The sequence below is a fragment of the Heterocephalus glaber genome, unplaced genomic scaffold (genome assembly GCF_053883595.1).
Source record: "Heterocephalus glaber isolate CG9 unplaced genomic scaffold, H.glaber_assembly_v1.0 deba00001498, whole genome shotgun sequence".
Lineage (NCBI taxonomy): Eukaryota > Metazoa > Chordata > Mammalia > Rodentia > Bathyergidae > Heterocephalus > Heterocephalus glaber.
The window spans coordinates 5415139-5441734 of NW_028258321.1; the positions used below are offsets into that span (position 1 = coordinate 5415139).

General features: G+C 40.1%; 1 protein-coding gene across 24 annotated transcripts in view; it reads left to right on the forward strand.

Annotated features, from left to right (window-relative positions):
- The window catches only part of Nt5c2 (5'-nucleotidase, cytosolic II), a 95953-nt gene that overhangs the window by 67347 nt on the left and 2010 nt on the right, over positions 1 to 26596 (forward strand). For 16 of the 24 annotated variants that reach the window (XM_087185864.1, XM_087185858.1, XM_087185866.1 and 13 more), the window contains 14 exons: positions 11784 to 11901; positions 12660 to 12755; positions 16830 to 16921; positions 17059 to 17116; positions 18327 to 18420; positions 19316 to 19369; positions 20630 to 20740; positions 21850 to 21891; positions 22950 to 23057; positions 23395 to 23461; positions 24211 to 24381; positions 25869 to 25920; positions 26038 to 26098; positions 26243 to 26419. In XM_087185864.1, coding sequence (XP_087041990.1) covers positions 11784 to 11901; positions 12660 to 12755; positions 16830 to 16921; positions 17059 to 17116; positions 18327 to 18420; positions 19316 to 19369; positions 20630 to 20740; positions 21850 to 21891; positions 22950 to 23057; positions 23395 to 23461; positions 24211 to 24381; positions 25869 to 25920; positions 26038 to 26098; positions 26243 to 26419 — 1301 coding nt within the window. The remainder of the gene's footprint in view (positions 1 to 11783; positions 11902 to 12659; positions 12756 to 16829; positions 16922 to 17058; positions 17117 to 18326; positions 18421 to 19315; positions 19370 to 20629; positions 20741 to 21849; positions 21892 to 22949; positions 23058 to 23394; positions 23462 to 24210; positions 24382 to 25868; positions 25921 to 26037; positions 26099 to 26242; positions 26420 to 26596) is intronic. The other 8 variants (XM_087185872.1, XM_087185873.1, XM_087185871.1 and 5 more) reach the window with 1 other exon arrangement.

Here is a 26596-nt window from a genome sequence, read left to right on the forward strand (position 1 = left end):
TCTCGGAGAGGCTCACCACTATCTTCCTGGAAGTCTCTTATGGGTTTTTTTTGGGTACTGGGGATCGAACTCAGGACCTTGTGCTTGCACAGCAGGCGGTGAAACCACTGAGCTAAATCCCCGGCTCTCATGTATGTTTTTAATAGGAATTATTTATAAGTTGCATCTCATAACATATTTTGAGAGTTTTCATTTCAACACTAGTTTTTTATTTCTATTACTTTGAAGTAGTTGTGCTTTAGAGAAAACTTATTTTCTCTAAAGAAAATAAAGAATAATTTCAGCTGTCTTTTCACTCCTCCCTGCTCTCCCTCCTTCCCTTTCCTTTCTTCTTTCCTTCCTTTTCCTTTTTCTTCCAGTGCCAGGGATTCAACCCAGGACCTGTCGAATGCTAGGCAAATAAATACTCTGTCACTGAGCTGTATCCCCTAAATTACTAAATCTAGTGATCTTTATGTAAAAATACTTACCTTGTTTCTTTTACTGAACCATGTTTTTAAAAAACAAACTCCACCTGCCTCACAAGCGTAAGGACCCAAGTTTGAGCCCTGGTACAAAAAAAAAAAGTCAAAAACTAAAAAACACAGGGATTTTTGTTGTTTTGTTTTTGTTTTTGAGACAAGGTTTCACTATGTAGTTGGCCTTGAACTCACTATGTACCCCAGGCTGGCCTCAAACTTCCAGTGATCCTCCTGTCTCAGCCTCCCGGGTGCTGAGATTATAGGGGCATGCCGTCATTGTGCGCAGCTAAACTGAGCTATTTTTGGTATTGTCCCTGATTTAATTTTTTTCCTTTGGCTCATCACATTACCTGTGTGTTGTTCTGAATTCTTAAGAATGTTTATACATGACATTACTAAACCAGTACTTCACTACCACAAGATCAGTGCTTTTAATACAACTAGTTTTTTCATCGAGACTTGATAATCTTGTGTAATTAAAATATTTCTGAGCAATTTTTAACTTGGAAAGTTATTATAACTTATTGCTGATTTTATTATTTTTATTATTTATTTATTTATTTATTTTTGGTACCAGGGATTGAACTCCGGTCCTTGCGCTTGCGCAGCAGGCGGCTAAACCACTGAGCTAAATCCCCGGCCCCTTATTGCTGATTTTAAAAAACTTCTTGTATTGGATAGGCCCCTACCTGAGGAAGATATTTAAGCAGTAAAATTAAAGGACTATCTGAATAATTTATAAAGTAATTGTGTATGTGCTGTACATGATTCCTGCATATCATTATGCTGTTTATCTATTTTGCAGTGCTAGGGATTGAACCCAGAGCTTCATGCATGCTAGGCAAGCAGTCTACTGCTGAGCTACACTCCCAACCTGTACTTGTGCTATTTAAAATATTTTGTGCATGATCTATATTTAAACTGTATGATTTGATAGCATTTATTAAATTGGGGGACAATAATCTAGGGAGGGAGATGAAACAAGAAACCAAGTAGCGATAATGTTAAAGCTTGAGTGATGAGTTTAAAACCATTTACTTAAGTTCTCTACTTTTGTATGTGTGATTACCAATATCCTTAATAGAATTAAATTTAAAAATCAGGACTGGGTATGGTGGTTCATACCTGTAATCCCAGCTACTCAAGAGTCAGACAGGCTCCCACAGGTTCTGAGGCCAGTCTGAACAATTTGACAAGGCTTTGTCTCAAAAAAGATGGGGGTTATAGCTCAGTAGTTGAACACTTACATAGCATGCTTGAGCCCAAGTTCAATCCTGGGTACCTAAAAAACAAAAAACCCCTAACAGGTGGGCCAGGCAGGGTGGCTCACACCTGCTGTGATCCCAGCTACATGGATAGCTGAGGCAGGAGGATGGTGTGATCAAGACCATGCCAGGCAACATAGAGATCCCTTGTCTCAAAAAACAAACAAAAAATGCAAAATAATTGGGTGGAAGAAATGGATAAAATGCCAGTGAAATGGTTTTCCTCCCTTTTGGTGCTGGTGATCAAATGAAATGATTTTTGTTTTCAAAAAGGGCATTTAGGGCTGGGGATGTAGCTCAGTGGTTCTGCCGCCAGCCTCGCAAGCGCAAGGTCCCGAGTTTGATCCCCAGTACCTGGGGGGAGGGGAAGCTATGAAAAAGGGCATTTATATTATAAGGTCTTTTTGTCTTTTCATTTCTTTCTTTCTTTCTTTTTTCGTACTGGGGATCGAACTTGGGTCCTTGCCCTTGCACAGCAGGCGGTGAAACCACTGAGCTAAATCCCCGGCCTGTCTTTTCATTTCTGTTTGAGATATTATAGTCTTTATTATTTTTCTGTCTTTATTATTTTAACTGTTCTTTTTCTTAAAACTCAGGATTCCTTGTAATAACCCCCACAGGAAATGAAGTACTATTCTTACAATCACAGAATACTTTTGAGATGGTCCCTTTGTGTTAGAAAAGAACTTAAAAGGAAATAATATTCCAGTGCATTATCTCAGTTGTGCATAAAAATTCTTTGTATTAGTTGAAATAAACACCATTAAGACTTACTTTTGATGTATTTTTATTACATATAAAATATTATAGATTTATAAATGTGTATATATTAACATATACATTTTAGGTAGTCCTGTTATATTTATGAGCCTATCCTTGGTGCCCAAGCTTTGGTTACCTTCATGTCAAGTCTGTAGTCTACTTAAAGCTTTCATTAATATTAATCTCTCTGAGCTGGGGATTGAGCTCAGTGGCACCGCACCTGCCCTGCCAAGGGCAAGGTCCTGAGTTCACTCCTGGTACCAAAAAAAAAAAAAAAGTGAAGCAGATTTTTTTTTTTTTTTTTTAACCGGGGATCGAACTCGGGTCCTTGAGCTTGCGAGCCAGGCAGTGGAACCACTGAGCTAAATCCCCAGCCCTGAAGCAGATTTTTTTGTGGACAAATGGCATATAATATTAGTTGCATCAATAAAATTACTAAGATGTTCTTTTCTCCATTAGTGTCATGAGCTGTTTTCAACATGGGTAAACTTGTTTTCAGAATAGTTCTAACATAATAATAAATACGTTGGCTTCATTATGTCTTTCGCCTTTCAAGTTCTCCGACTGTCTGCTCTACATGGGGGCAGTGCCAGTGAGGAAAGGACAAGTGATAATTGAATCAAGCTCTGTGGCAGAGATTTAGGTTTAACCCTCCAGATGCTGGATGCCTGCTGGCTCTGGGAGCATTGCAAAAAGGGACCAAATCAGGGAAACAGAAGCAAGTTCTTCTTATCTTTCCTAAGTTTTTAATTGCTCCTCAATTTTTCCATAGGATGAATAGACTATTACCTAGGATACTTTATGGTTATTAAAGAGTGAGTTTATTTCTATCTAGATTTCCATTTCATTGAAATAGAATAACCTGTGTAGAAGCATGTGACCTAGCACATATAGGTTAGAGGTACATATCGTTGGCCTACAGACTCAACTCAGTCATTAGACCATAGTTTGTTTCAAAAAGTATATATTTGTTTGCTTGTTTCATTGGGTCAGTATTTAAAATTGAGAGGTAACAGATAAAAATCTAGGTTGGCTGTGGTCACACAAAAGCCAGCAATTCCCCACAGGGAAGTCAGCTGCAGTTGGGTGGCCACATCCGTGTGCATCCTTACTTAGCACACTTCACACATCGTGGTCTGGCAAAGGTGTGGAACATACTCACTGAGCCTGAATCTCAGTGTTTGTCAGGTGAAGTTTGTAACACCTTGAGACATTTGCTAAAAAATGAGTCATCCGCAGCCAGGGATTTAGCTCAGTGGTACCGCCGCCTGCCTGCCTTGCAAGAGGAAGGACCTGAGTTCAATCCCCAGTACCAAAAAAAAAAAGATGAGTCATCCATATAAGCCTGAATAAATTATATAGTTCTTAGGAGAAGACCTCGTGGGCTGAATTAATTGGCCCCTTTTCTGTCCCTTTATATACATTCTTAGTCAAATTATGTTACTGATCTTCTAAAACTTATAAATATCTAACTGTATAATATATCCCCTTACCGTACCATGAGCCATGCACTCCCAGGTTAAGGATTGTTAGTTATCCCGTACCTGGGTAGGTATCCAAGTGTTTGTTTAACTTCAGTGCAGGCATTTGAGTGCTGTAATGTGTTTTATTTTTGGAAAAAGAATGTATTAGCTACTGGGATACCTCAGTTGCCCAATGGCCTCAAGCTTGAACTTTCCACTACTTGAAGAGCAAAGCGCAAAAAAATCTGCTCAGCATTATAACTCTACTCCTAGTCAACAGAAAACCCCACTTGAAAAGACCTGTACGGCTCAGAGTGAGTCTTTGGTCACGCATCATGTCTCGCCAAGAGTACAAAGGGTGATGCTTCACTCTGAGCACTGTCCTTGCCCACACACCACAAAGTGCTTCTGTAATTTTTGGGCCTCAGAAGCAAGTATTTGGTTTTCCATCATTTCTTACTGGGAGAAATATGTTTAGTTCTCACACTTTTTGGTGCTTGAACACAAATTTGGAACAAATTGAGTTCAACAATTGAGAATCTCACTGTGTTTCTATTCTTTATCACAAGCAGCTCCTTTAAACAGGATTTTTTTTTTTTTTGGTACCAGGGATCAAACTCGGGTCCTTGTGCTTGCAAGGCAAGCAGTGGAACCACTGAGCTAAATCTCCAGCTTTAAACAGGATTTTATTTATTTTATTTTATTTTTTTGGTACCAGGGATCAAACTCGGGTCCTTGTGCTTGCGTGGCAGGTGGTGGAACCACTGAGTTAAATCTCCGGCCCTTTAAACAGGATTTTAAAAAGCTATTATCTCAAAAATTTCCAGTTTTTTAGTCTTAAATTGAAAACAAGATGTACAAGTTCTCAGAAATTTTTTGAGTTAGGTAATTTTTTCCTCTTACTTAAAAATAAACATCTCTTCTAATATTCTTTGGTCATGGTTGTTTTATGGTACTCTAGGGATCAAACCCAGGGTCTTTGCACTGAGTTATATCCTTAGTGTCGCACACCCCCCACCTCTGTCCCCATCTTTAAATTTTGAGATGGCCTCATAAGTTGGCCCAGGCTGGGCTGGAACTTTTTTTTTTTTTTGCAGTACTGGGGATTGAACTCAGGACCTTACACTTGCCAGGCAGGCACAGTGCCCCTTGAGCTACATCCTTGGCCCTTTTTCCTCTTTCTTTTTCTTCTCTTTTTTTTTTTTGGTACTGGGAATTGAACTCGGGTCTTTGCACCTGCGAGGCAGGTGGCAGGCGGTGGAACCACTGAGCCAAGTTCCCGGCCCTCTTTTTATTTTTCTGAAACAGTGTCTCACTGTGTAGTTCATGCTGGCCTTGAACTCACTGTGTAACCCAGGCTGGTCTTGAACTCGAAGTAATCCTCCTGCCTCAGCCTCCTAGAGTGCTGGGATTACAGGTGTGCACCAGCAGGCATGGCTATTGTTAGCATTTTTAAAAACAAACCTCTCGTGGTAGCCAGAGATTTAGCTTAATGGCATGGGTGCCTGCCTGGTAAGCGCGAGGTCCTGAGTTTGATCCTGGTACCAAAAAAACACAAAAACACAAAAACCCTCTCAGGTATTTAATTTTGCCTTTGCAAGAACTGAAATATTGACAGTCCTTCAAACTTCACTTATTTATTTACATGTTTAATCATTTTGGGGTTCATTTTGTTTTATATTACTGAAAGTTTTGCATAATGTTAAGTTTTTTAAGTACAGTAAGAGTCTTAAATTTTCAGTATTTTTTTTAGGTCATTTGTGGATTTTTTTTAGGCTAGTGATAAAATTTTAGCTCATGAGCCAGGAGCTCACCTATAATGCATACCTATATATTGCATAGTCATAATCTCAGCACTGGGAGGCTAAGGCAGGAGGATTATAAGTTTGAGCTCAGCCTAGGCACCTTAGCACATTAGTGAGACTCTGTCTCAAAATAAAAAATGAGAAGGGCTATGGATGTAGCTCAGTGCAAAGGTCATTATGTGCAGTCCCCAGTACGGGGGTGGAGGGGAGTGTGCCTGTGTATTTGTTGTTGTGTTAAGGTTTTTAGATAATTTTGGAAAGTGGAAAAAATGCTCTGGGATCTGTTTATATGGATTGGAATTGGAAGGATTTTACTTGACTTTTTTTTTTTTTAGTGAAAAATACACATTATTACCTTTTCTAGTTATAACCCCAGAGAACTGATTTTACATATACTAATAACTAGGGAACTTTGACCTTGATTTTAGGTACAGCATGAAAGCAAATGGCTATTCTTGGATGGTTACAGTCAATTTTTGTTTTTTCAGTGACTGTTAGTGGTTTCTCTTAGTTGTAATGGTTTTTAGAACTTTTAGACATTACATTTGATCATTTCTACTCCTCTATTGAGTACCATCTTTCTTTCACAGAAAGCCCAGGAGCTGGAGGATCCAATTACATATTTTCAAAAACTTAAATATATGTGGGGAAAATGACTCCATGTAAAATTAGTGCCTATCTTAAAATTGTCAGTGTAAGTATGTAGTACTGTATGTATCTTCAAGTCAGTTATTTTACTAGATTAGGTGCTTCTTTTAACTTTATGCAAGAGTAAGTATTGTAACTCTGTTTATGGAGAGCAAATGCTACTGGCAGAATTGAAACAAAGTTTCCTTCCATCCCACATTCAGACATCTGGTTAGATTCTCAGCAGCATGCAGTTGGTTCTGGTCCATATCAGAAGGGACAGACTTAGGTGTTGAAGGGGAGAGAACCTGGTATAAGTAGACTCACTTGGGTACTTGAAAGCAAGATGAGACCACTCTGGTTTGTTTTTGTAACCTTTATTTAACCCTTCTCCCTGGCCATGGTTCAGTGCAACGTACTTACCAGCTGTGTTGTTTCTGTCATACTAACCTGCAGTGTGCTGGAGAGAATAAACCCAGAAGGGAGCTTTTTGTCTGTCCTGTATTTCAGACTCAGGGTACCAGAAAAACAAATACTACACAATACTTAGGCTTATTTTCAGTGTTCTTGTTATGGCCAATTAGGCTAATTTTAGTGATGGTCAGTCTTTTTCATTGGAGGGCAGTGATAATTCCTGTAAATACCAGGTTCCAAATGGTAACCTCTCTCTCTCTTCAGCCCATCACAACACTTTTAAAACCAGCTCTTGTTTTTCTTTTTGTTTTGTGTTGTTTTCTTGCTTTGATTTTTCTTAACAGGAGAGCCAGTGTAACTCCTTCAGGACTGGAGTGGCACACACTGCATCAGCGTCTGCCTCATGTGAGTTCTTACTTTGGCAGCAGCACTCCGCTAGGCTGGAACCATCTAGAGGTTTGCCCATAAGTTGTACTAAAATCTATAAACTTGTACAGTGTGTCCTGGTGGCAAAGTTAAACAGTGCATGAGAATTCCAGAGTTCCCTGCAGAAAGTTTCTGCTTGTTCTAAAGGAACTTTCTCCAATAACATAGCTTCTCTTTTTTATGAACAACATCTACCTACACAAAACAAAGCCCACACCTTTCATCCCCACTACATGCGGTTATTTTTGCAAAGCTGTTTTTTCCCGTGCAGATTATGGGGTAAAGAATATCTTTCCTTAAATGCTTTCAATAGCTTCAACTTTCAAAGCCTTGGTTGTTCTCTTTGTAGTCGAGTTACATAACCTGAGAACACTGTGTGCTGTCCTAGTGGCTGAAAGCAGTCCCCTTTTTCAGACTCTGACCCTTAAGACAGTTTCTTCCTTTGTCTTTGGATATTGGGTAAGTTAGGGTAGGCCTGAGGAATTGCCTGGAAAATGAATGAGCGAGCAGTTAATGTGTACCTGCCTGAAGCCATTGGCTGGGTGTAGAAGCCTGGAAAGCCAGCTGTGAGAGTCAGCTGAGCTGTGCATCGCTCACCTGCTGCGGTTTGTAATAGACTTTGAGATTGGAGGCTTTGCACAGGCTGTGGAGAGGCACAGAGCTTCACAGACTGAGGTGAGGTGCTCTATGGCAGGTGTCTGAGGCTGATTTGTTTTTGGTACTGGGGATCAAACTTGGGACCTTGTGCTTGCAAGGCAGGCCTAAATACCCAGCCCTGTCTGAGGCTGGTTTTGAAGGGCCTGGTTGATTAAAAAAGGAATTTTACATTTTAATCTCTGTTTTTTAAGAAATGGTGACGCTTTGTAAGCTTCAGGAGTTTTTGTCACCACATTTGAACAGTGTGCTTATTCCAAGGGATACTTAGAATAAAACCTCTAAATTCAGGCTCTGTGCAGCTGCAGTTCTGCTTCTCAGAATTTGTGTTTTGTATAGCTCTCTAGTAGATGATTTCAGGGTATGGAAGTCTGTGTTGCTAAAATGATTATCCAGTAAGCTTATGAGAAGATGTCAGTGGCTTGTGGGTCTTAGTAATCTAGAGTTTGATGAAATACAGTGTTGTTAAAATGGAACTCGAGGGCCGGGGATCTAGCTCAGTGGTGCCACTGCCTGCCCTGCAGGTGCAAGGACCTGAGTTCGATCCCCGTACCAAAAAAAGAAAAAAAAAATGGAACTTGAACTTTCCTTGGTAAGTCCATTCCTACCTGAGTTTAGGGAAGTTTATTTTGGACTGTTTGAAAGAAATTGGAGGGAGAAGTGGTGTGTTTCAATATCCAAGCTTCAGTTTTAATGGCCTGTACAACCTAGAAATTTATAGCAGTGGTTGTATACCCCACCACAGTTTCGGATGGGACACAGAGGGACCTCAATTCTGCCTTCAGCTGATATTTGTACTTGTTGTGTAACTTGCGGTCAGCAAATGGGGAGGATACATCATATTTATGGGAAGTACCCTGAGGTCATCAAGAGAAAGGAATTTCTAGAAAATTACCTCGGTTGAACACTTGGGAAGTTCTGCCCTGTGAATAAATGTATTATAGCAAATGTACAGTGTTTTATTTTCTGCTATTCTAGGAATTGTGCTGGCAAAATGGGGACTTGAGTTTTTTCCCGTGTTTTTTTCACTAAACGTTTTGAACTGCTTTGAGATTTAGCCCAAATTGGTCTCATAGATGGAGGTTTCGGTTACTGATAATTCTTGTACTCTGTAATTACTTCAGTCATGAACAGGGAAAATTCCTGACCTAGGGTTAAGCTTTGCTGGAGGTGATTAGGGGCTTTTTGTCCCTCCTCTTAAGGAATGTCCAGCAACTTACCCTTCTGAAAAATTAATCATTGAAAACATTTTGTATGAGCCAGCTCTCATAAGAATGAGTATCGGCAGGTTACCCAAATCATTTAGCTATATTGGAATTTTTATTTCATTGAGTATTGTTTGAAATATGTGAGGCTTTGTTTAGGATTGAGAAATGAGTTATGGGAATTGTGTTAAGACGACATCACTTGCAGTTGGCTTGGGAGTATGGCAGTACAGGGAGAGATGTTAGTTTCTGTCTCTGCGTAACTCCTGTGTGTGTCACTGGGTGCCAGGCTTTCCTGGTCTCAGCTCCTCCTCTGTTACTGTGCGTAAACTGATAGTGCTTCCTTTACTACAGTGTATGTCACATAGATTTGGAAATTCCACATTTGAGACTTTAAGGGCCTTGGGGGCTCTTTGTTTTGTCTTGAGGGAGTGGAGATGGGATAGGTGGGGGACAAAGAATTGAGGGGAGGAAAGAAATATAGCCAGCTTTGAAAATGTTGTCCGGAGTTAGCATTCGCATTAAATTATTATAACCCCAAGACAACAAAAGAAACAAAGATAGCTTTGTTGTAAACAACACACAATACAGTTTATACAGTTTATGCATCATGTGATAAAGATAGAGTTTTTGGATATTGTTCTGATGAATGAAATTCAAGTATCTCTAAAGAACCTTAACAGTTTTTGTTTTTTAAATCTGAAAATATTTCTTTTTTGGTACCGGGGATCGGACTCAGGTTCTTGTGCTTGTGAGGCAGGTGGTGGAACCACTGAGCTAAATCCCCGGCCCTAAATCTGAAAACATTTTGAAAGTCCAACTTACTTTCTAAAAATCTCAATTTAATTAAAAAAAAAATCAGTATGTTACAAGTGGTTTTTTTTTTGGTACCGGGGATTGAACCTCAGGACCTTGCGCTTTCCAAGCAGGTAGTGGAACCACTGAGCTAAATCCCTGGTCCAAGTATGTTACAAGTTTTAAAGGTACAGAAGTACATGAAAGTCTCCTCCTTTCCTTTCCCTTTGACACTGCCCCACTCAGTTTAGCTGTTTCCTTCTTGGGAGGCAACCAGTATTACAGGTTTCTTTTATATATCTCTACAGGATGGCTTTTGGAAAGGGAAAGTTGAATTGTACTCATTAAAATACAGAATTAGCATTAACTTAAAAAGGCAGACTAATTAGGGCTGGGGATTTAGCTCAGTGGTTTCTCTGCCTGCTGCGCAAGCACAAGGACCCAAGTTCGATCCCTGTACAAAAAAAACAAAGAAAGAAAAGGCAGACTAATTATTGAAAAAATCAGTTTAAGCTATAGGTTAGTTAGAGATGTTAATAATAGACTATAATAACATAATAATAATAGTTACATTATTATGAGACTGACTATAAGAATAGGATGGAAGGGCTGGGGATTTAGCTCAGTGGCGCCACACCTGCTCTTGCAAGGGCAAGGTCCTGAGTTCAATCCCTGGTACTGGAAAAGAAAATAGGATGGATATATTTGCTTACTATAGGTCATTTGTTTATTGATAGGATCTTGCTAAGTCAGTAGGTTGCCAAGGCTGGGACTGAACTTGTGGTGCTCCTGCCTTAGCCTCCCAGAGTGGTAGGATTACAGGCTTGTGCCACCATGCCTGGCTATCTTATTTTTGTTTTGTTTTGTTTGTGGTACCGTGGATTGAACCCAGGACCTTGTGCTTGCAAAGCAGACAGGCGCATTGCCACTGAGCTAAATCTCCAGCCCATACCTTATTTTTAAGATGGCTTACTTACTCCAGAAACTGATGGAAGGTCGCTAACGTAAATATTTCATTTAAAAGAAGCATATTTCAAGGAATAGCATTTTCTTTATGATGAATTGCAGTAATAGGGTTTTTTCACTATGGAAAAGAGAAACCCCCGTAACCTGAAATCCATGTTACTTGACCTGTAACAAACTCAGTATGCTCCTTTCGCAGATAAGGAGATACATGGAATTGTTACACATAGTTGCTTACTCACCCTGCCATAATCACGTCTAATAAAATGAACCACAATTCTTTAATGTCTGATTGCCAGTTCACATTCAGATTTCTCTTAACTGCCTCAGACATACTTTTTTGTGGTTGGTTTGTAATAATACTTTGTAAAATCCAGTTTTGAAGGCTATAATGTTAGGGCTGATAGAAAAAGTTAATCTGACAAATACATGCTGATTGAAAGAATATAAAGCACCTAAAGCCAAATAGGAATTCCAAAAACAGACTTAAAAAAATATTTTGAAGATCCCTACATTAGTTGTGCACATCGGTGAAGACTTCAACAAAGAGACTTCTTGTACTTAGTTTGTTTACTTATATTCTCATAGTTAATAGCACAGCTGTGCATATTGGTAGTTTTTTTTTTCTTGCTGGTAGATTGTGAGAATGAAAGAAGAAAGGAGAAAGAAACTTATAGTGTGGGTTTCCTTAGAATGAAGGAACTATTCTGAAATGTTTGATAATTCTTGTTTCTACTGCTCTTGATATGGTATGACCTATTTCTACAGAGAGTTGAATTCTTAAGTTATTGGTGGGGGAGTAGTACAGAACATAGAGCTTAAGGGAAAAGAAGAAAAATGGCATATTGAAGAGGAAGGAGAAATTGGGAGTTGAAATTCATTCGCCTTCTCTTTCAATGAGCTATTCTTTCTGCTGACTGATAAGAACCTCCTCTTTGTGCAGTGTACAAGTCCCCGGAGTATGAATCCCTTGGCTTCGAGCTCACTGTGGAGAGATTAGTTTCTATTGGTTATCCCCAGGAGCTGCTCAGCTTTGCTTATGATTCTACATTCCCTACCAGGTAATTTTTCAACACTTTTTTGGATTAAGAACACTTCTCCTGTCCCCAAAATTATTAATTCTGAATTAATTCCTGTCCAGAAAAAGTATACATCAAATAATTCTTCTTCCTTTTTGGTTGGTGTTGATTATAAAATTACCATGAATTTTTCATATACACTGTGTCTTTTGTATTCTTAAATTGTATTCAGTTTATAACTTTTGAAAAAGACCACTTCATGGGTAAGGATATTTAAACCTGATGGGCGGCAATCACAGATGGTCCTGTCTGCTCTGCCTTTAACTATTAGAGAGCAATTACACGTTGTGCTCATTCATTTAACTTGGTAGTCAGAGCCTTCTTGGCAGTTTGCATATCTGGACTTGATAGGGAAGATTTAAAATTAAGAAAGATATTTAGTTGAAGGAATAGTCAAATGGTCCACATACAACATCTAATGAAGGGAAATACAGGCCAGCTCAGTTGTCCAAGGAAATTTAAAGACTGTGCTTTGGAATGGTACCAGTTCTTTTTAGAGGAATTATAGTTTGTACCTGTTTGATTAAACCCTTTTCCCCAATGGGAAACAATTGTGATTACTTAGCTGTGTGGAATAAATTTCTAGTTGCTCTGGGATTAGTTCTGAAGATTTTATTCACACACATTGGCTTCAGATTACATTATTTGGGGGTGTTCCTCAGTTGCTGGAAAGCTTGAATTAGATGAGGTTGGTTACTGCTTCTGTTAATGTGCGTTGTCCACGGTGTCTTTGTTTTCAGAGGGCTTGTCTTTGACACACTGTATGGGAATCTTCTGAAAGTTGATGCCTACGGGAACCTCTTGGTGTGTGCACACGGGTTTAACTTCATAAGAGGGTAAGTAAGAGGCCTCACCCTCTTCCTGGTGTCAGGCATGGGGGTGATGCTCCTCCCCAGGTGTAATATACTTTCCTGTTCTTCTGTCATTAAAGAGCCGTTCTGTGCGTGCGTGTGTCTGTGTGTGTGTGTGTGTGTGTGTGTGTGTGTGTCACAGGGTCTCACCATGTGGTCCAGGCTGGCCTCAAACTCAAGATGATCCTCCTGCTTTAGCCTCCCAAGTGCTGGGATTACAGGCCTTTGCCACTGCATCCAGCTAGAGGAACCATCCCTTAGGTCACAGTGGTTAATGTGTGTTAGGCACTTAGAAGCCAAAACTAACTTACAGACATAGGCAGCAGTTACATTTGTTTAAATTGTCTTCTAATTATAAGTATCCAATAAAGCTAATCTTTGTTTTGTTTTTGTTTTTTGGTACCAGGGATTGAACTCGGGACTGTGCGGTTGTGCGACAGGTACGGGAACCACTGAGCTAAATCCCTGGCCAATAAAGCTAATCTTAAAACTTGCTCAAAAAAGGGCCGGGGATTTAGCTCAGTGGTTCTGGCACCTGCCTCACAAGTGCAAGGTCCCGAGTTCGATCCCGGTACCCAAAAAAACCAAAACAAAACAAAAAAAAGAAATTTGCTCAAAAAGAACTGTAGTTGTTTAGACTTGTTTGAAATTCTGTTTTCTCTTTTTAATCCATTTCTCAGCTGCTCAAAAGAGATATGTACTTAACAGTACTGTACTTTGAAAATTTTTAAACTATAGCAATTAAGATATTTTAAAATAGCTAATACATAGGGGCCTAGTGGCACCAGGCTCAGTGGCACTGCGCCTGCCTTTCGAGTGTAAGGTCCTGAGTTCAATCCCTGGTACCACACACACACAAAAAAAGTGAATACATTGTTTTTTATGTTGTAATGAATAGTTCTAGATACTTTCAAGATTTAAAAAATTAAGACATAGAATTAAAAATGACTGAGGGTAAAGTTGAACATGGAAGTGTGTGCCTATAGTCCCAGCTACCACAGAAGGCTGAGGCAGGAGGATCTTTGAGGCCAGAGCCTGGACAACATAGCAAGATACCATCTGAAAAAAGAAAAGCAGGATAAACTTTTTAAAAGAAAAAAGGATAAGCTTTACTTTCATAAGTGGAATATTTCTGTTATCCACGTGGTTATATCACTTCCACTGTTTTTGAAGACCCATGAATATCAGGAATGGGAATTTAGGGGGCCGGGGATTTAGCTCAGTGGTTCTGGCGCCTGCCTCGCAAGCGCAAGGTCCCGAGTTCGATCCCTGGTACCAAAAAAAAAAAGGGAATGGGAATTTAAACACAAGGTGATTGCATATAGTACCAAGAACTGAAGCTCTTTTATATGCAAATATTCTCATTACTCAGAGCAGTAATGAAGATCATTCAGGGTTCTATTTTTGTCTGATAAGGGGTTTTTGTGTTAATGAGATAGAGAAGGAAGAAAAGCTGTTCAATAAATTGGTTTTATAACCAGTTTACTAACTTATATTCCTCTCTTCCCCAGTAAAGTCCCCAGATAGCTCCTTTGAAAATATATGTAATGGTGTTTCAAAGTAGATCATTTAAGAGAAGTGCAGAATCTGTCAGACTGGGCCTGAGCGCCATGTGGTCCTGAGTGAGAGTCCCAGGAAAAGCCAGAAGGGAGGGAGGGCCTCAGTGCACAGGGTGGGGAGCCAGCCCACCCACCGCCCCTCCTGCTCTGCTGATGGGTCGGGGCTTCATTTTGCAGGAGAAAAGTAAAGCATTATTTTGTAGATCACAGAAGATTAGCAATAATCTGTACTGTAACTATTTTCTTCCCAACTCCAGGTGTGGTGTTCCTTCTTGGTGATAAATTATCTCCCCTGGATTGATTTTTTTTTTTTTTTTACATATATACTAGCATCATCTGACATTTTAACAAAGTGCAGTTGCTAACTATAAGTCAGTTTTGTATTGTAACTGCCTAATAAATAATTGCAGACTCCTTCATGTAGAAGAATTGCTCTTCAATGATGGAGGGAACAGAATATATTTAGGAAGACAGTATCATCTGCTAAACCTAACTGAGGAAAATACTGTACATAGTATTCCTGTCCATCTTACTTTTCATTACAGAGTGTATGGGAAGGCTGCGGGATGAAATAGTCTACAAATTTTTTTTTTTTTGGTACCGGGGATCGAACTCGGGTCCTTGCGCTTGCAGGGCAGGCGGCGGAACCACTGAGCTAAATCCCCGGCCCTATAAATTTATTTTTTATTAGAAACTCTTACTTCAGAAGGATTACTTGATTACTAAGAGGTGACCAAGATGGGGCTAAATGACTTTACATGCCTAACTTGAGTTTGTGCCATTTGTGCTTAGTAAACTCAAGCAGGAATTTACCCAGCTCACTTTGAGTATTAACTTTAAATTTGGTTTCGGTTGCTTAGATTTGTTAATTTTCATACATTCTCTGTGAGAATTGTGCCTTTTCATATTTAAGTCTTCCTTCTCATTTCTCAGAAATACTTTTATTAATATGCCTCCTTTCTGGCGGTGTTAGGTTTCACTTTCCAAGCTCCTTGGCCTTTCCCAGCAACTTCTTTCTCTTTCCCTGGCTTTTTTTTCTTTTATACCCTGAATGTTCTGCACAGTTCTGTTCTCAGTTTCTTCTGTTCTAACCATTTTCATGGTTTCATCTGTTACATTTGGATAGATGATCCTAGTTATCTGTTGTCTGAATGTTTTAAATTCTTGACCTTTTTTCAGGTTGCCTACTAAAAAATCTGTTTATTTCAATCTTAGTGTAGCCAAAACAGAACTCCTCTTATATCTGTTTTCATATTTTTAGTAACAGTACCAACCACCTTTCAGAGATACCTTACCATAAGCATCTTCCTCTCTTACATCCTTCATCTGTCACATCTGATTAGTTGCCTGGTCTTACTCATTTTTCCTTGGGAATCTCTCTTGAATACATTTTTCCTTTATTTTACTTTGATACCACACTAGGACAGGGCCCGTTGTTCTCATCTGGACTGCTACATTACAACCAGAGTTCCCATTGCTCTGCATGAATTAGCTTTTTAATTACTCCAAAACTTAGTGGCTTGAAACAATGACTGTTTTATGTGCTTCAAAATTGTGAAAGTCAGCCAGGGAATTCTAGGTTGCTCAGCTGATCTCTCTGAGCTATTTCATGGGTCTGTGGTCAGCTGGCAGGCTGTTGGCTGTGTGCCTCATTTCTTAATGTCGCCCTTTGTCATCTTACAGACCATCTTACTGTCATTTGTATAGTGGTCTTGGGTCCCTGTGCTCTAGGAGAGAACAAGTCTTAATCCACAAGTGTCTTTAAAGACTGTTTGGATCCCATTTGTTGCTGTGCACACCTGTATTCAAGGATAGAAAAATAAACTGAGCTTCCAACGGGGCTGAGGATTTAGCTCAGTGGCACTGTGCCTGCCTCATGAGTGCAAGGTCCGGAGTTTGATCCCCAGTACGAAGTGGGGGAATGTATATATCACATTGTCTTTCTGCTGTTTATCCTAAAACTGCTACAAGTTGGTCTTTCCAGCTTAGTTCTGATGAGTTTACAGACTGCAAATAGCACCATCATGACACTGAATGAAGCAAAAGGACAACAGCATGGTCAGTCTCAACACATCTTCCCAGCTGTACTTTGCTCTTGCTCTCCTTTCTCTACCAGAAGTGGACTAGTCCTTGCACTTTGCCTTTAAGGTCTGGCTTATGGACATCACTTTCACGAATCCTAGGTTTTTCATTACCTCCTTGCGTTCATTTCTCTCTCCCTTTAAGTTGCCCATTTTCATAGCTCTTTGCAGCTTTCTTGTAGTAGTAATTTTTTTTTACCTTGTTACAGTTGTTTGTGTATGTGACTCATCTCTATCAGAGAGCTCTAAGGGCTAAAACCTGAGCTTCCTCATCATATAGCTCCCCATGATTAATATTTGGAATTCTGTCTTGCACAATATCCATCAACATATTTGAATGAAATTTTCAGTAATGAGTATTTCCCATAGTTATTATTTGGTATTTTGAATGTCAGCTAATTTTTAAAATTTTCTTTCAGGCCAGAAACTAGAGAGCAGTATCCAAACAAATTTATCCAACGAGATGACACTGAACGATTTTACATTCTGAATACACTATTCAATCTGCCAGGTAGATTCATTCTACACTTATATATACTGATACATTCCCTTCAGTCTGTGAGCATTTGTCTTTGCTCAAGGGAGGTAATGAATTATGTCTGAATTATTTCACATAGAGCTTATGAATATCTATTTTTCATTTTCCAGAGACCTACCTGTTGGCCTGCCTAGTAGATTTTTTTACTAATTGTCCCAGATATTCCAGGTATGTATATACAACAATTTCCTTTTTCCAGTTGGTTTTTTTAAATTAATGTACAGGGTTTTAGAGAACTGGCCATTGTAGGTCTTTTCTGCTTTTCTGAAGTGAATTTAGTGCTAGTGAGAGATGCCTCATTGCCAGCCTGAGAGATGGACAGCACCAGCAGCTCCATGCAGGCTCTCACCTCCCACACGCCCCTTCTTGCCAGTGTGCTGCAGCCATGCTTGGAAGGGACCACTTCTGATTGGCTTCTCCTGGGAGTGAAGACGCCAGCAGAGGTGCTAATTGTGACACCTGAGTGGGAGGTTTGTGTGATGATTATCTGTCCAAGCAGAGTTACACTGAAACCCCCAGCTCATCTCACAGCAGCTACCCAGGAGCCATTCAGGGACGGTAACTTAGTTTCCTTCCCAGGCCTGGCAGGGTTTCTTGGAGGAGTAAAGACTGTTACCTGAAATAAAAGTGTCTAAGTCTTTGACAGGTGATCCTCTCATTAGGGGAAATTCTGTAGTCTTTGGTGAAAGTGTAGCCATACTGCCAGAGTCTGCCAACTTATGTTAGGCTTTATTCAGTTGAAGACACTAAGTTTGGTGGAAAGCTGAGTCACGAAGCTTAGAAAACGGACAGTACTACCGGGGATTTAGCTCAGGTTCCACTGCCTGCCCTGCAAGCGCAAAGGCCCGAGTTTGATCCCCGGTACCAAAAAAAAAAGAAAATGGACAGTACCTTTATACTTAAGCACAACATCAGAAAAGTTAGGGTGCAAAGAACCTAAATGACAGACTTTTAAATTTCAATTGTTTCTTCAGTGAGAACCTGTTTGTACAAAGTGATGAAAGAACCTTGTGTTTTGAATTTTGGCCTTTTAGTTTCCATTCAGTATATTCTATCACATTGTATTCATTTGCAATTATTGTATTCCATTAAACCCTATGGCCGTTTTAGGTGGTCAGAAATGGATTTTCATTAGGGAGTAATTATTTTCCTAATTGGCCACAGCCTGTATACCCATGGGATGCGGAACCTTTGGGTCCCCAAGGCAGTTGTTGATTTTTATTTAATTCACCCTCTTTGGGGCCGGGGATGTAGCTCAGTGGTTCTGCCGCCTGCCTCACAAGCGCAAGGACCTGAGTTCAATCCCTGGTACCAAAAAAAGAAAAAAAAATTCACCCTCTTTTGGAATCCCTGTCATGTCCTTTTCATCTTTCTGTAGCTGCGAGACAGGATTTAAAGATGGGGACCTGTTTATGTCTTACCGGAGTATGTTCCAGGATGTCAGAGACGCTGTCGACTGGGTCCACTACAAGGTAGTATTACAAGCTGCTGCTTTAGCTGATCACTCTCTGCTGTGTATTTTATGATCCGATACTACCTTTCCAAGAGCAAATGGAGCACAACTTTTCTTGTGTTTAAAAAGGGTCAGAAGCAGGGAATGTTTGCTCCAGTGTTAGCTTTCTGAGGTACGTCTGTTCTTGTCTGGCCATCCTGGTGATCTTTCCTTAATGGTGAAGCTTGGGTTCTAGATTTTATTTAGTTTGTGTTATTCACACTTACTTAGAAACCATCTTAGTTTATGAGATTATACATGACATACTTTGTGAGTGGTGGTCCTTTATCATCCCCCTTGACTAATACTGGTTTGTTTGGGGTTTTTTGGTACCAGGAATCAAACTCCAGACCTTGCGCTTGTGAGGCAGGTGGCAGAACCAGAGCTAAATCCCCGGTCCTGCCCCTTGACTAATACTGTTAACTAGTTACTATTAAACTTATATTTACTATAATCTGAACTGAATAAAATATGCCTTTTAATTTCTAATTTAAAATGCAAACAGTTTTATATTTGAAGACATTTTGGGAGGGAGAGTTACTGCAAATCACATCTACCACTTTTTCCTGGCCTTTTCTAGTTTATCTTCTTTTCCATTTTGGTAAATACATAAATTCAAGGTACAGTGGTGCATGCCTGTAATCACAGCATTTGGAGGCTGAGGCAGATGGATTGGCATGCATTCAAGGCCACCCTCAGCTTCACAGTGAGTTCATAGTGAGCTTCATAGCTAAACTACAGGGCAAGACCTTATCTCAAAAAATCAAACACCACATAAATTCATTTGGGTTGATACTAAACACAAGTTTCTTTATAAACTAAATGTTAAAAACTAAATTTATTCTTTCTTAGTTCCTTTTTTTTCCTTCTTCCAGGGCTCTCTGAAGGAAAAGACAGTTGAAAACCTTGAGAAGTATGTAGTCAAAGATGTAAGTACTAAAGGGGAAAGCAGATCTGCATGATAGCTTATTTACCTATTAAGGAAGTGAATAACAAGCTCATACTTGGATGGGGGAAGATAGTCCTTTTTGTGGCATAGCATTTGCTAGGTGTGATCACCAGGAATTTCCAGCCAGAACATAGGGCTTAGTAGTAGTTCTTGTTGGTTGATAAGCAAGAAGGCCCAGTGTTTCATTCGTCCTTTTAGCTGCAGGAGTAACAGGAAGAGTTGCAGGGAGCACATCACCATGCCGTGGTGCAGTGTGAGGTAAACACTTACCTGCATTGTCAGGCATGAAGAAACCGAGCAAGAGGAGAATTAAGTATCTTACCCCAGGTCATACAGTGAGTGAGTAAAGCCAAGATTCACAACCAGATTGTAAGCACATGTATGCAGGTATTTTAAATGCCTTTAACCTCTCAACAGGGAATAAGGAAAGTTTGAAAATATCTTAAAAGTAGAAAACGTATGAATTTTTTAAAATTTATAGTTTAATAGTATTTAACCAGTGTGAGTTTTAAAATTTTCATAATTACAGATTCAGGAAAATCTTGCTATTAAGGGAAATTGAATATATGGGGACTCTTACTATTTTCATAAATTTTCTGCAAGTATAAAATTATTTCAAAACAAAAAGTAAACATACAATCCCAAGATATGTTTTTCTTTTTCTGGAATTGCAAAGTACTGTGGGTAAAGTTTTCTTGTTTACAGGACTCATATATCCTCTCTTCCCCTCACTGTTTCAAGAAAGAACCCTGAATGGGGAGATTCAGGAATTCTCCCGTGTGTGAAGGAAGCTATTTTTAATGGGAGAAGAAAAAGGTGCTGCTTTCTAAACAGATCAGGGTTAGAATTCCCTTATCTGCAGGTGGGCATGGGCATTTCTGGGTTCCCTCTGTAACTGTCCTCGTGTTCTACAAGATGCATTGTAAAGCCATTGTCAGCTGTGATTTCTGACATACCTAACTCACATTCCTCAGGAAATCACAAAGCAGTTTAAATTCTTTCCTGGGGCAGACATCATGAGGAAGGTAAATGCTGTTAATGACCATGGATTATTTCACATGTGAATCTGTGTGCTCTATGCACCGTGTACTTTATTCACGCACAGTGACAAGAGGGCTTGTAAGTGCAGAATTCTGAAACCAACCCATTTTTAAAGGGCTTACCTACCATATTCCTATTTCAGTGGACAAAAATCTAATGAGCACCTCACAGTATAAATATAAAAGTCTTTCTATTTTAGTGTTTTGTTCATCATACTACATTTCAGGGAAAACTGCCTTTGCTTCTGAGCCGGATGAAGGAAGTAGGCAAAGTATTTCTTGCCACCAACAGTGACTATAAGTATACAGACGTAAGTGCTTAATATTCATCTTTATGAATTATTAAGAGAAATTATTTTGGTCTCAAGTACAAAGATCATGAGAAGGATAGAAGTTCATTAATTGAAGGTAGTTTCTTGCCATTTCATTTTAAAAGCAGAGTAAAAAAAGCAGAGGGTTAAGAGCCATACCATAATCATTCTGATTTTTTCTAAATACTTTTTGACCATTTTCCCTGATTACAGTTGGCTACTTCCAGGCTTTCATTTGGGAGCTGTTTAAAGCATTTATGCTGATGAAAATGGCTTCTGTGCATCTTTGGGGGCATCTTAAAGACAAACTAGAAAAGTCATACTCTTTTGTTTTGCTTTTTTGGGGGGCGGGTACCGGGGATCGAACTCGGGACCTTCTGCTTGCGAGGCAGCAGTGGAACCACTGAGCTAAATCCCAGGCCCCCATACTCTTTATTCTACTTCCCTGCCATTGAAAGTCTTATACCAATAAATGGGGCAAAGATGTTTTGAGCCTTAGCCATCGAAATCTATGACTGTACTTTAAAAAAAATTTTTAACATATTTTTACCATGAAAAATGCATGTGCAAAAACTGATGTAACACCTTAACTTTATCTGAGATAATTACAAGTTAATAGTGATGAGAAGTTCTGCTTGCCCTAATTCTCTTTATGTAAAAAGCTTGGTAAGAGGTTATTTCCATGAGTCATTAGTTTTCTCTATGCTTTATTTCCCTTAACCCCCAGTGTGTGTTCCAGAAGTGGTGATATGAATGAATTTGTATAGAAACATCTGAAAGTATATATCCTCCTTAAGAAATATCAGAAGCCTTTTCTTTTTTGCTATGGTGAACCATTAATTTCTAGCCTCCACTGATAAGATTCTGTAAACCTTAGAGGAAACAAGAATGTAATGAAACCTATTGTTGAAAAAAAGACGTTTTATGAAAACCTTGTATAGCCCCGGGGATTTAGCTCAGTGGCTCCTTGCCTGCCTTGCAACCACAAGGTCCCGAGTTTGATCCTCAGTACCAAAAGAAAAGAAAACCTTGTATATAATTTTTTTAGGTGTCATGTGTCTTTTGCAAAAGTAGCATATAGAACTTATGTTGTACTTTTTGTTTTCCAGAAAATTATGACTTACCTGTTTGACTTCCCACATGGCCCCAAGGTACTTCTGTAACTTAGTAGACCATTGCTTTAATAATAGTGAATCCATTTAGCCATTTGGGAATATTTAGGGAAAGGAACTGGTCAGGACCTACCCAGAAAAATGCTAGCCTTTAAGCCTGTTGTCTGATCTTCATCAACTTTAGAAGTAATCCAGGAGCCTGAATTTCATATCCTAATTTTAGCAGTTTTACCACTTAGTAGACAGAAACAAAAAGGGAATCATGTCATATTAGCAGGATGGGATCAGAATTTTATGCCTACAAAGTTCTGTGCATAATTGTGTTTAAGAATGAAATGAATTTTCAACTTCAGGAAGCTACTTGGTGAAAGCAGCAGAAAATGTGTACTGATGTTGCTAGTAACTACTGCTGAGCTTTTTGCCAGGGGAGCAGTTAATGTTGGGAGTTAGCAGAGAGGCCTTCATTCCTACAGCATGGCTACGCTGTAGAGGGTAAAGGAATATCCATTACAGCCTAGTCACAGATTGAGAAAACTTTAGTCCTAGACTTGAGTGAACGTCAGCAAAGCCCTGTTTTGAGATCACCCAGAACTGCAGTGTGCTGTGCTTGTTCTTGTAGCTTGGAAGGCAGGTGCTGGTGGTTTCAGAGTGGGAATCATCTGAGGGTCTGCCTTCTGCAGCCACGTTGGTTACCTTGCTTGAGCCACCATTCAGAGAATGTAGCCAGGTTCACCTGCTGTAGTTGTAGTACAGATCAGACCCCACTCTCCATCTGTCCCCTAGGCATCTCTGCCTGTGTTCTGCACACTTCGGAGTGTGAGTGCACTGTCATGTGTTAAAGCGCAGTGACATATTACTGTGATTCTGTGGACAGATGGAATGGTTTGAAATGTAGCAACTGTTAGTCATTACTTAATACCTGCCTGCCCCCAAAAGGATATGGCTCAGATCTAGCCACAGTGCATTTCTTTAATAAAATGAGATTTTCTGGTTATACTTAGTACTTCTAAGTTCCTTGCTTTGAGAGTGAGAGTAAATATCAGTGTCTTAAGGTACAAAGAGTGATGTTTGGGCTTCTGCTGGTTTCCCTTTACCAGCCTGGGAGCTCCCATCGGCCATGGCAGTCCTATTTTGACCTGATCTTAGTGGATGCACGGAAACCGCTCTTTTTTGGAGAAGGCACAGTACTGCGTCAAGTGGACACTGTAAGTTGAGAGAGTGACTTGTTGGGTAGCACAATCTCCTTCACATTTCTCCTTTTTTCAGTTCCAGTCTCAAGAAAACAGGTATTTTTAAATTAATGGCCACATTTCTCTTTTTGTTTGGTTTTTATTTTTTTGGTACCTGGGATCGAACTTGGGACCTTGCTACATTTCTCTTTTGAAAGTAAGAGTTTGGGTCTTAACTGAGGTGGCCAGACAGACGACTAACTGAAAAGCATGAGTGACATTCATCTGGCTGCCTGGCTGAGTAGTGCTCTGGGTAGAGACCGTGACTGGATGATGCAGTATCTGTTACAGAGTCCACATTCTCTCCACTTAGAAAACTGGCAAGCTGAAGATTGGAACCTACACAGGCCCCCTGCAGCATGGCATTGTCTACTCAGGCGGTGAGTCACGGTCTACCTTTATAGCCCAGGTCTGCTCAGACCCCCGTGAAAACTGTGGTATCACCAGGATGCTCATGTAATGGTAGAGGATCTTAGTGATGTAACCTTTTTTTTTTGGTACCGGAAATCGAACTCGGGTCCTTGCGCTTGCACAGCAGGCACCGAAACCACTGAGCTAAATCCCTGGCCCTGTATGTAACTATTTTATATGTAAAATATACCAATAAACTTAAGGGGGGGGGAACCCCCAAAAACAAAAAAAACCCTGTGGTATGCTCTCAGCAGTGTGCCATTTGCTCTTCAGAATCTGAGATGTCACCTATTAAAATTGAGTTTTACTTTCATTAGAAGGATCAGTTACCTCCTCCTCTTACCTTTTCAAGGCTTTTTTTCTGCATTCTGGAATAGCTGGGGTGCTTCTTAAGGAGCCTGTATAGGCAGACATACTTACAATGTTAGGACTACAGAGAGTTGTGTACTGCCAACTTAATGGCAGATCGGTGATGAAAAATAACAGCTGTGGTATTTTAGTTACATTCACTAAAGTTGAGACATGTAATTGTGTTGCTCTTGGATTTGGTGATCAAAGCTCTGGTCAGCACAGTGAAGCTAAAGGCCTTGTCTTAGAGGCAGTAAAAAGAGTGGTGAGTATCACAAAATAAAATTAATCAGTATTGAGTAGTTATGGCACTTTGAATGTTGGCTTTAGTAGAGACATTCTTGTTTTCTTGTTTATTCCATTATTTCAGGCTCATCGGATACAATCTGTGATCTGTTGGGAGCCAAGGGCAAAGACATTTTATATATTGGAGATCACATTTTTGGAGATATTTTAAAATCAAAGAAACGGCAAGGGTGGCGAACTTTCTTGGTCATTCCTGAGCTTGCCCAGGAGCTACATGTCTGGACTGACAAGAGTTGTAAGGAGCCATTCCTCTGACTTTGTAAACCTTTGAAACAGCTAGTTTATGTCTGAGCAGCCAGCTGTGAGCCCACTGTCTTCTGATAAACCATGGGAGCTGATGTTGTCAAAAGGGAGGCCCTGAAATGGGGTATCTCCTTACTAGAATCTCAGATATTTTATAGAACTCCAGATTTGGATATGTAAGAGGTTATCTTGCTTAACTTCTTGAATTCCCAAGTACAGAATGTTGGTGTCCTGAGTTGTATTCCAGTGAGAGCCTGTAAAGGGCCTGCGTGTCCCTCTGGTGTGTTTCTCCAGCCACACTTAGTAGATGTGCTCTCTGCTTATAGTCTGCATCTGATTCTGGGGCAGTGATGGCTCTGAATATTAATTACCTTCTGGTATTTATCTATTCCTCTGAGGAGAAAATGAGCCCAAGGGCCAGGGATTTAGCTCAGTGGTTCCGTCACCTGCCTCACAAGCGCAAGGACCCGAGTTTGATCCCCAGTACCAAAAAAAAAAAAAAAAGAAAGAAAATGAGGCCAAATTGTATGCTTGGACTAAGCCAGTGTGCATGTGCAGTACATATACTATATTGAGTTAAGCTGTAGATATAGATATATAAAAGTTATTTGACACACAAGTTCTCCATCAAACTCTAGTATATCAGAGTGTGGTGAAAGTTACTTCAGAAACTTGGCCTGCCTTGAGCGGGGACCCTGCTGCACACTTAAAACCTGCATACTGTGACATAGGTTACAGAGACCCTGTGCCTGAGTTTCCTCAGATACAGCAGTGGTGCTAATATCTGCCTCATGAAGCTAGTGAGACTTCCCTGGGGCAGTATGGCTATAGGTAATAAAGAAAAGGGACGTGACAGCCCGAGGCACTTCTGAACTATGAAACACAAGAAAATGATTTGAGTGACTTCTCTCAGTTCTCTTAAGGATGGTAGATAGAAGGAAATTTGTTACAAATACTGGTTAATTCTCTTGGGAAATCATGCAGTATATGCTGGCTTTTGCTATTACTGCTGTCTGTATTATCAGTAAGATTTTCCGGCCAGTCCTTTTCCCATGTTTTCAGCTTTCCACCTATGAAGTTTTAGAAATCCAGTTGATTGGCTCTACTATTTCCTGGGCTTGTGACTCTGGACAAGTCACCTAATCCTCAGTCCTTCATTTAAAAGTAGGATTATCAACATTTGCTTTGGAAACTGAACTGGAGACACAGTAGCAATGGGCATCTTGCAAGCTCAGAATGAGCATGCAGCTGGAAGGGGAGTTGTAGCCAATGGTGGTTGAGTACTAGGGACAGGGAAAGGCAGTGAGAGAAGAAATTCTGGTGGTCATCTGCTGCCAGGCTCTACTAAGGGTACCAGTGGGTTTTCCTAGAGGAGGAAGAAGTCATTTATACACCTTCATGCAGCATGTTAGTGCTGAGCCATGTTTTAAAACTTGATTTATGTAAAACATTTTTCTTTCCTTTCCAAACCTCAACCAGCGCTTTTTGAAGAACTTCAGAGCTTGGATATTTTCTTGGCTGAACTCTACAAGTAAGTTTCCCATTCCAAAAAATTTCTTCCCTGAAAACCGTCTGCCTCTTCAGGAGTCATACAGGTGTAAGAAATATTGTGTAGCAATTTTCACTGGGTTTTCCCTCTTGTCTCCAGGCACCTTGACAGCAGTAGCAATGAGCGCCCAGACATTAGTTCCATCCAGAGACGTATTAAGGTATCTGAGTAGGATTTTGGAGGAAGCTGGGAAAACCAATTATTGACATGATTTCCGTATTTCTGATTTTATGGAGGGACTGGCATATAGCTGGTACCCAGTAAATATTTGCAGTGAACTGAGAACAATCTTGTTCTTTTTTAGAAAGTCACGCATGACATGGATATGTGCTATGGGATGATGGGGAGCCTGTTTCGCAGTGGCTCCCGGCAGACGCTCTTTGCCAGTCAAGTGATGCGCTATGCGGATCTCTACGCTGCATCTTTCATCAACCTGCTGTACTATCCGTTCAGCTACCTCTTCAGAGCTGCCCATGTCCTGGTGAGCAGTTATTTTGACAGCTACAGTGCACTTCTACGCCAGGTGCCCTGGCCCACACCTATAATCCCAATTATTTGGGAAGCTCAGGCAGGATTCTAAGTTCAAGGCCAGCCTGAGCAACTTAGCAAGACCCCCATCTCAGAAGGAGTTGGGGATGTAGCTCAGTAATAAAGTGCC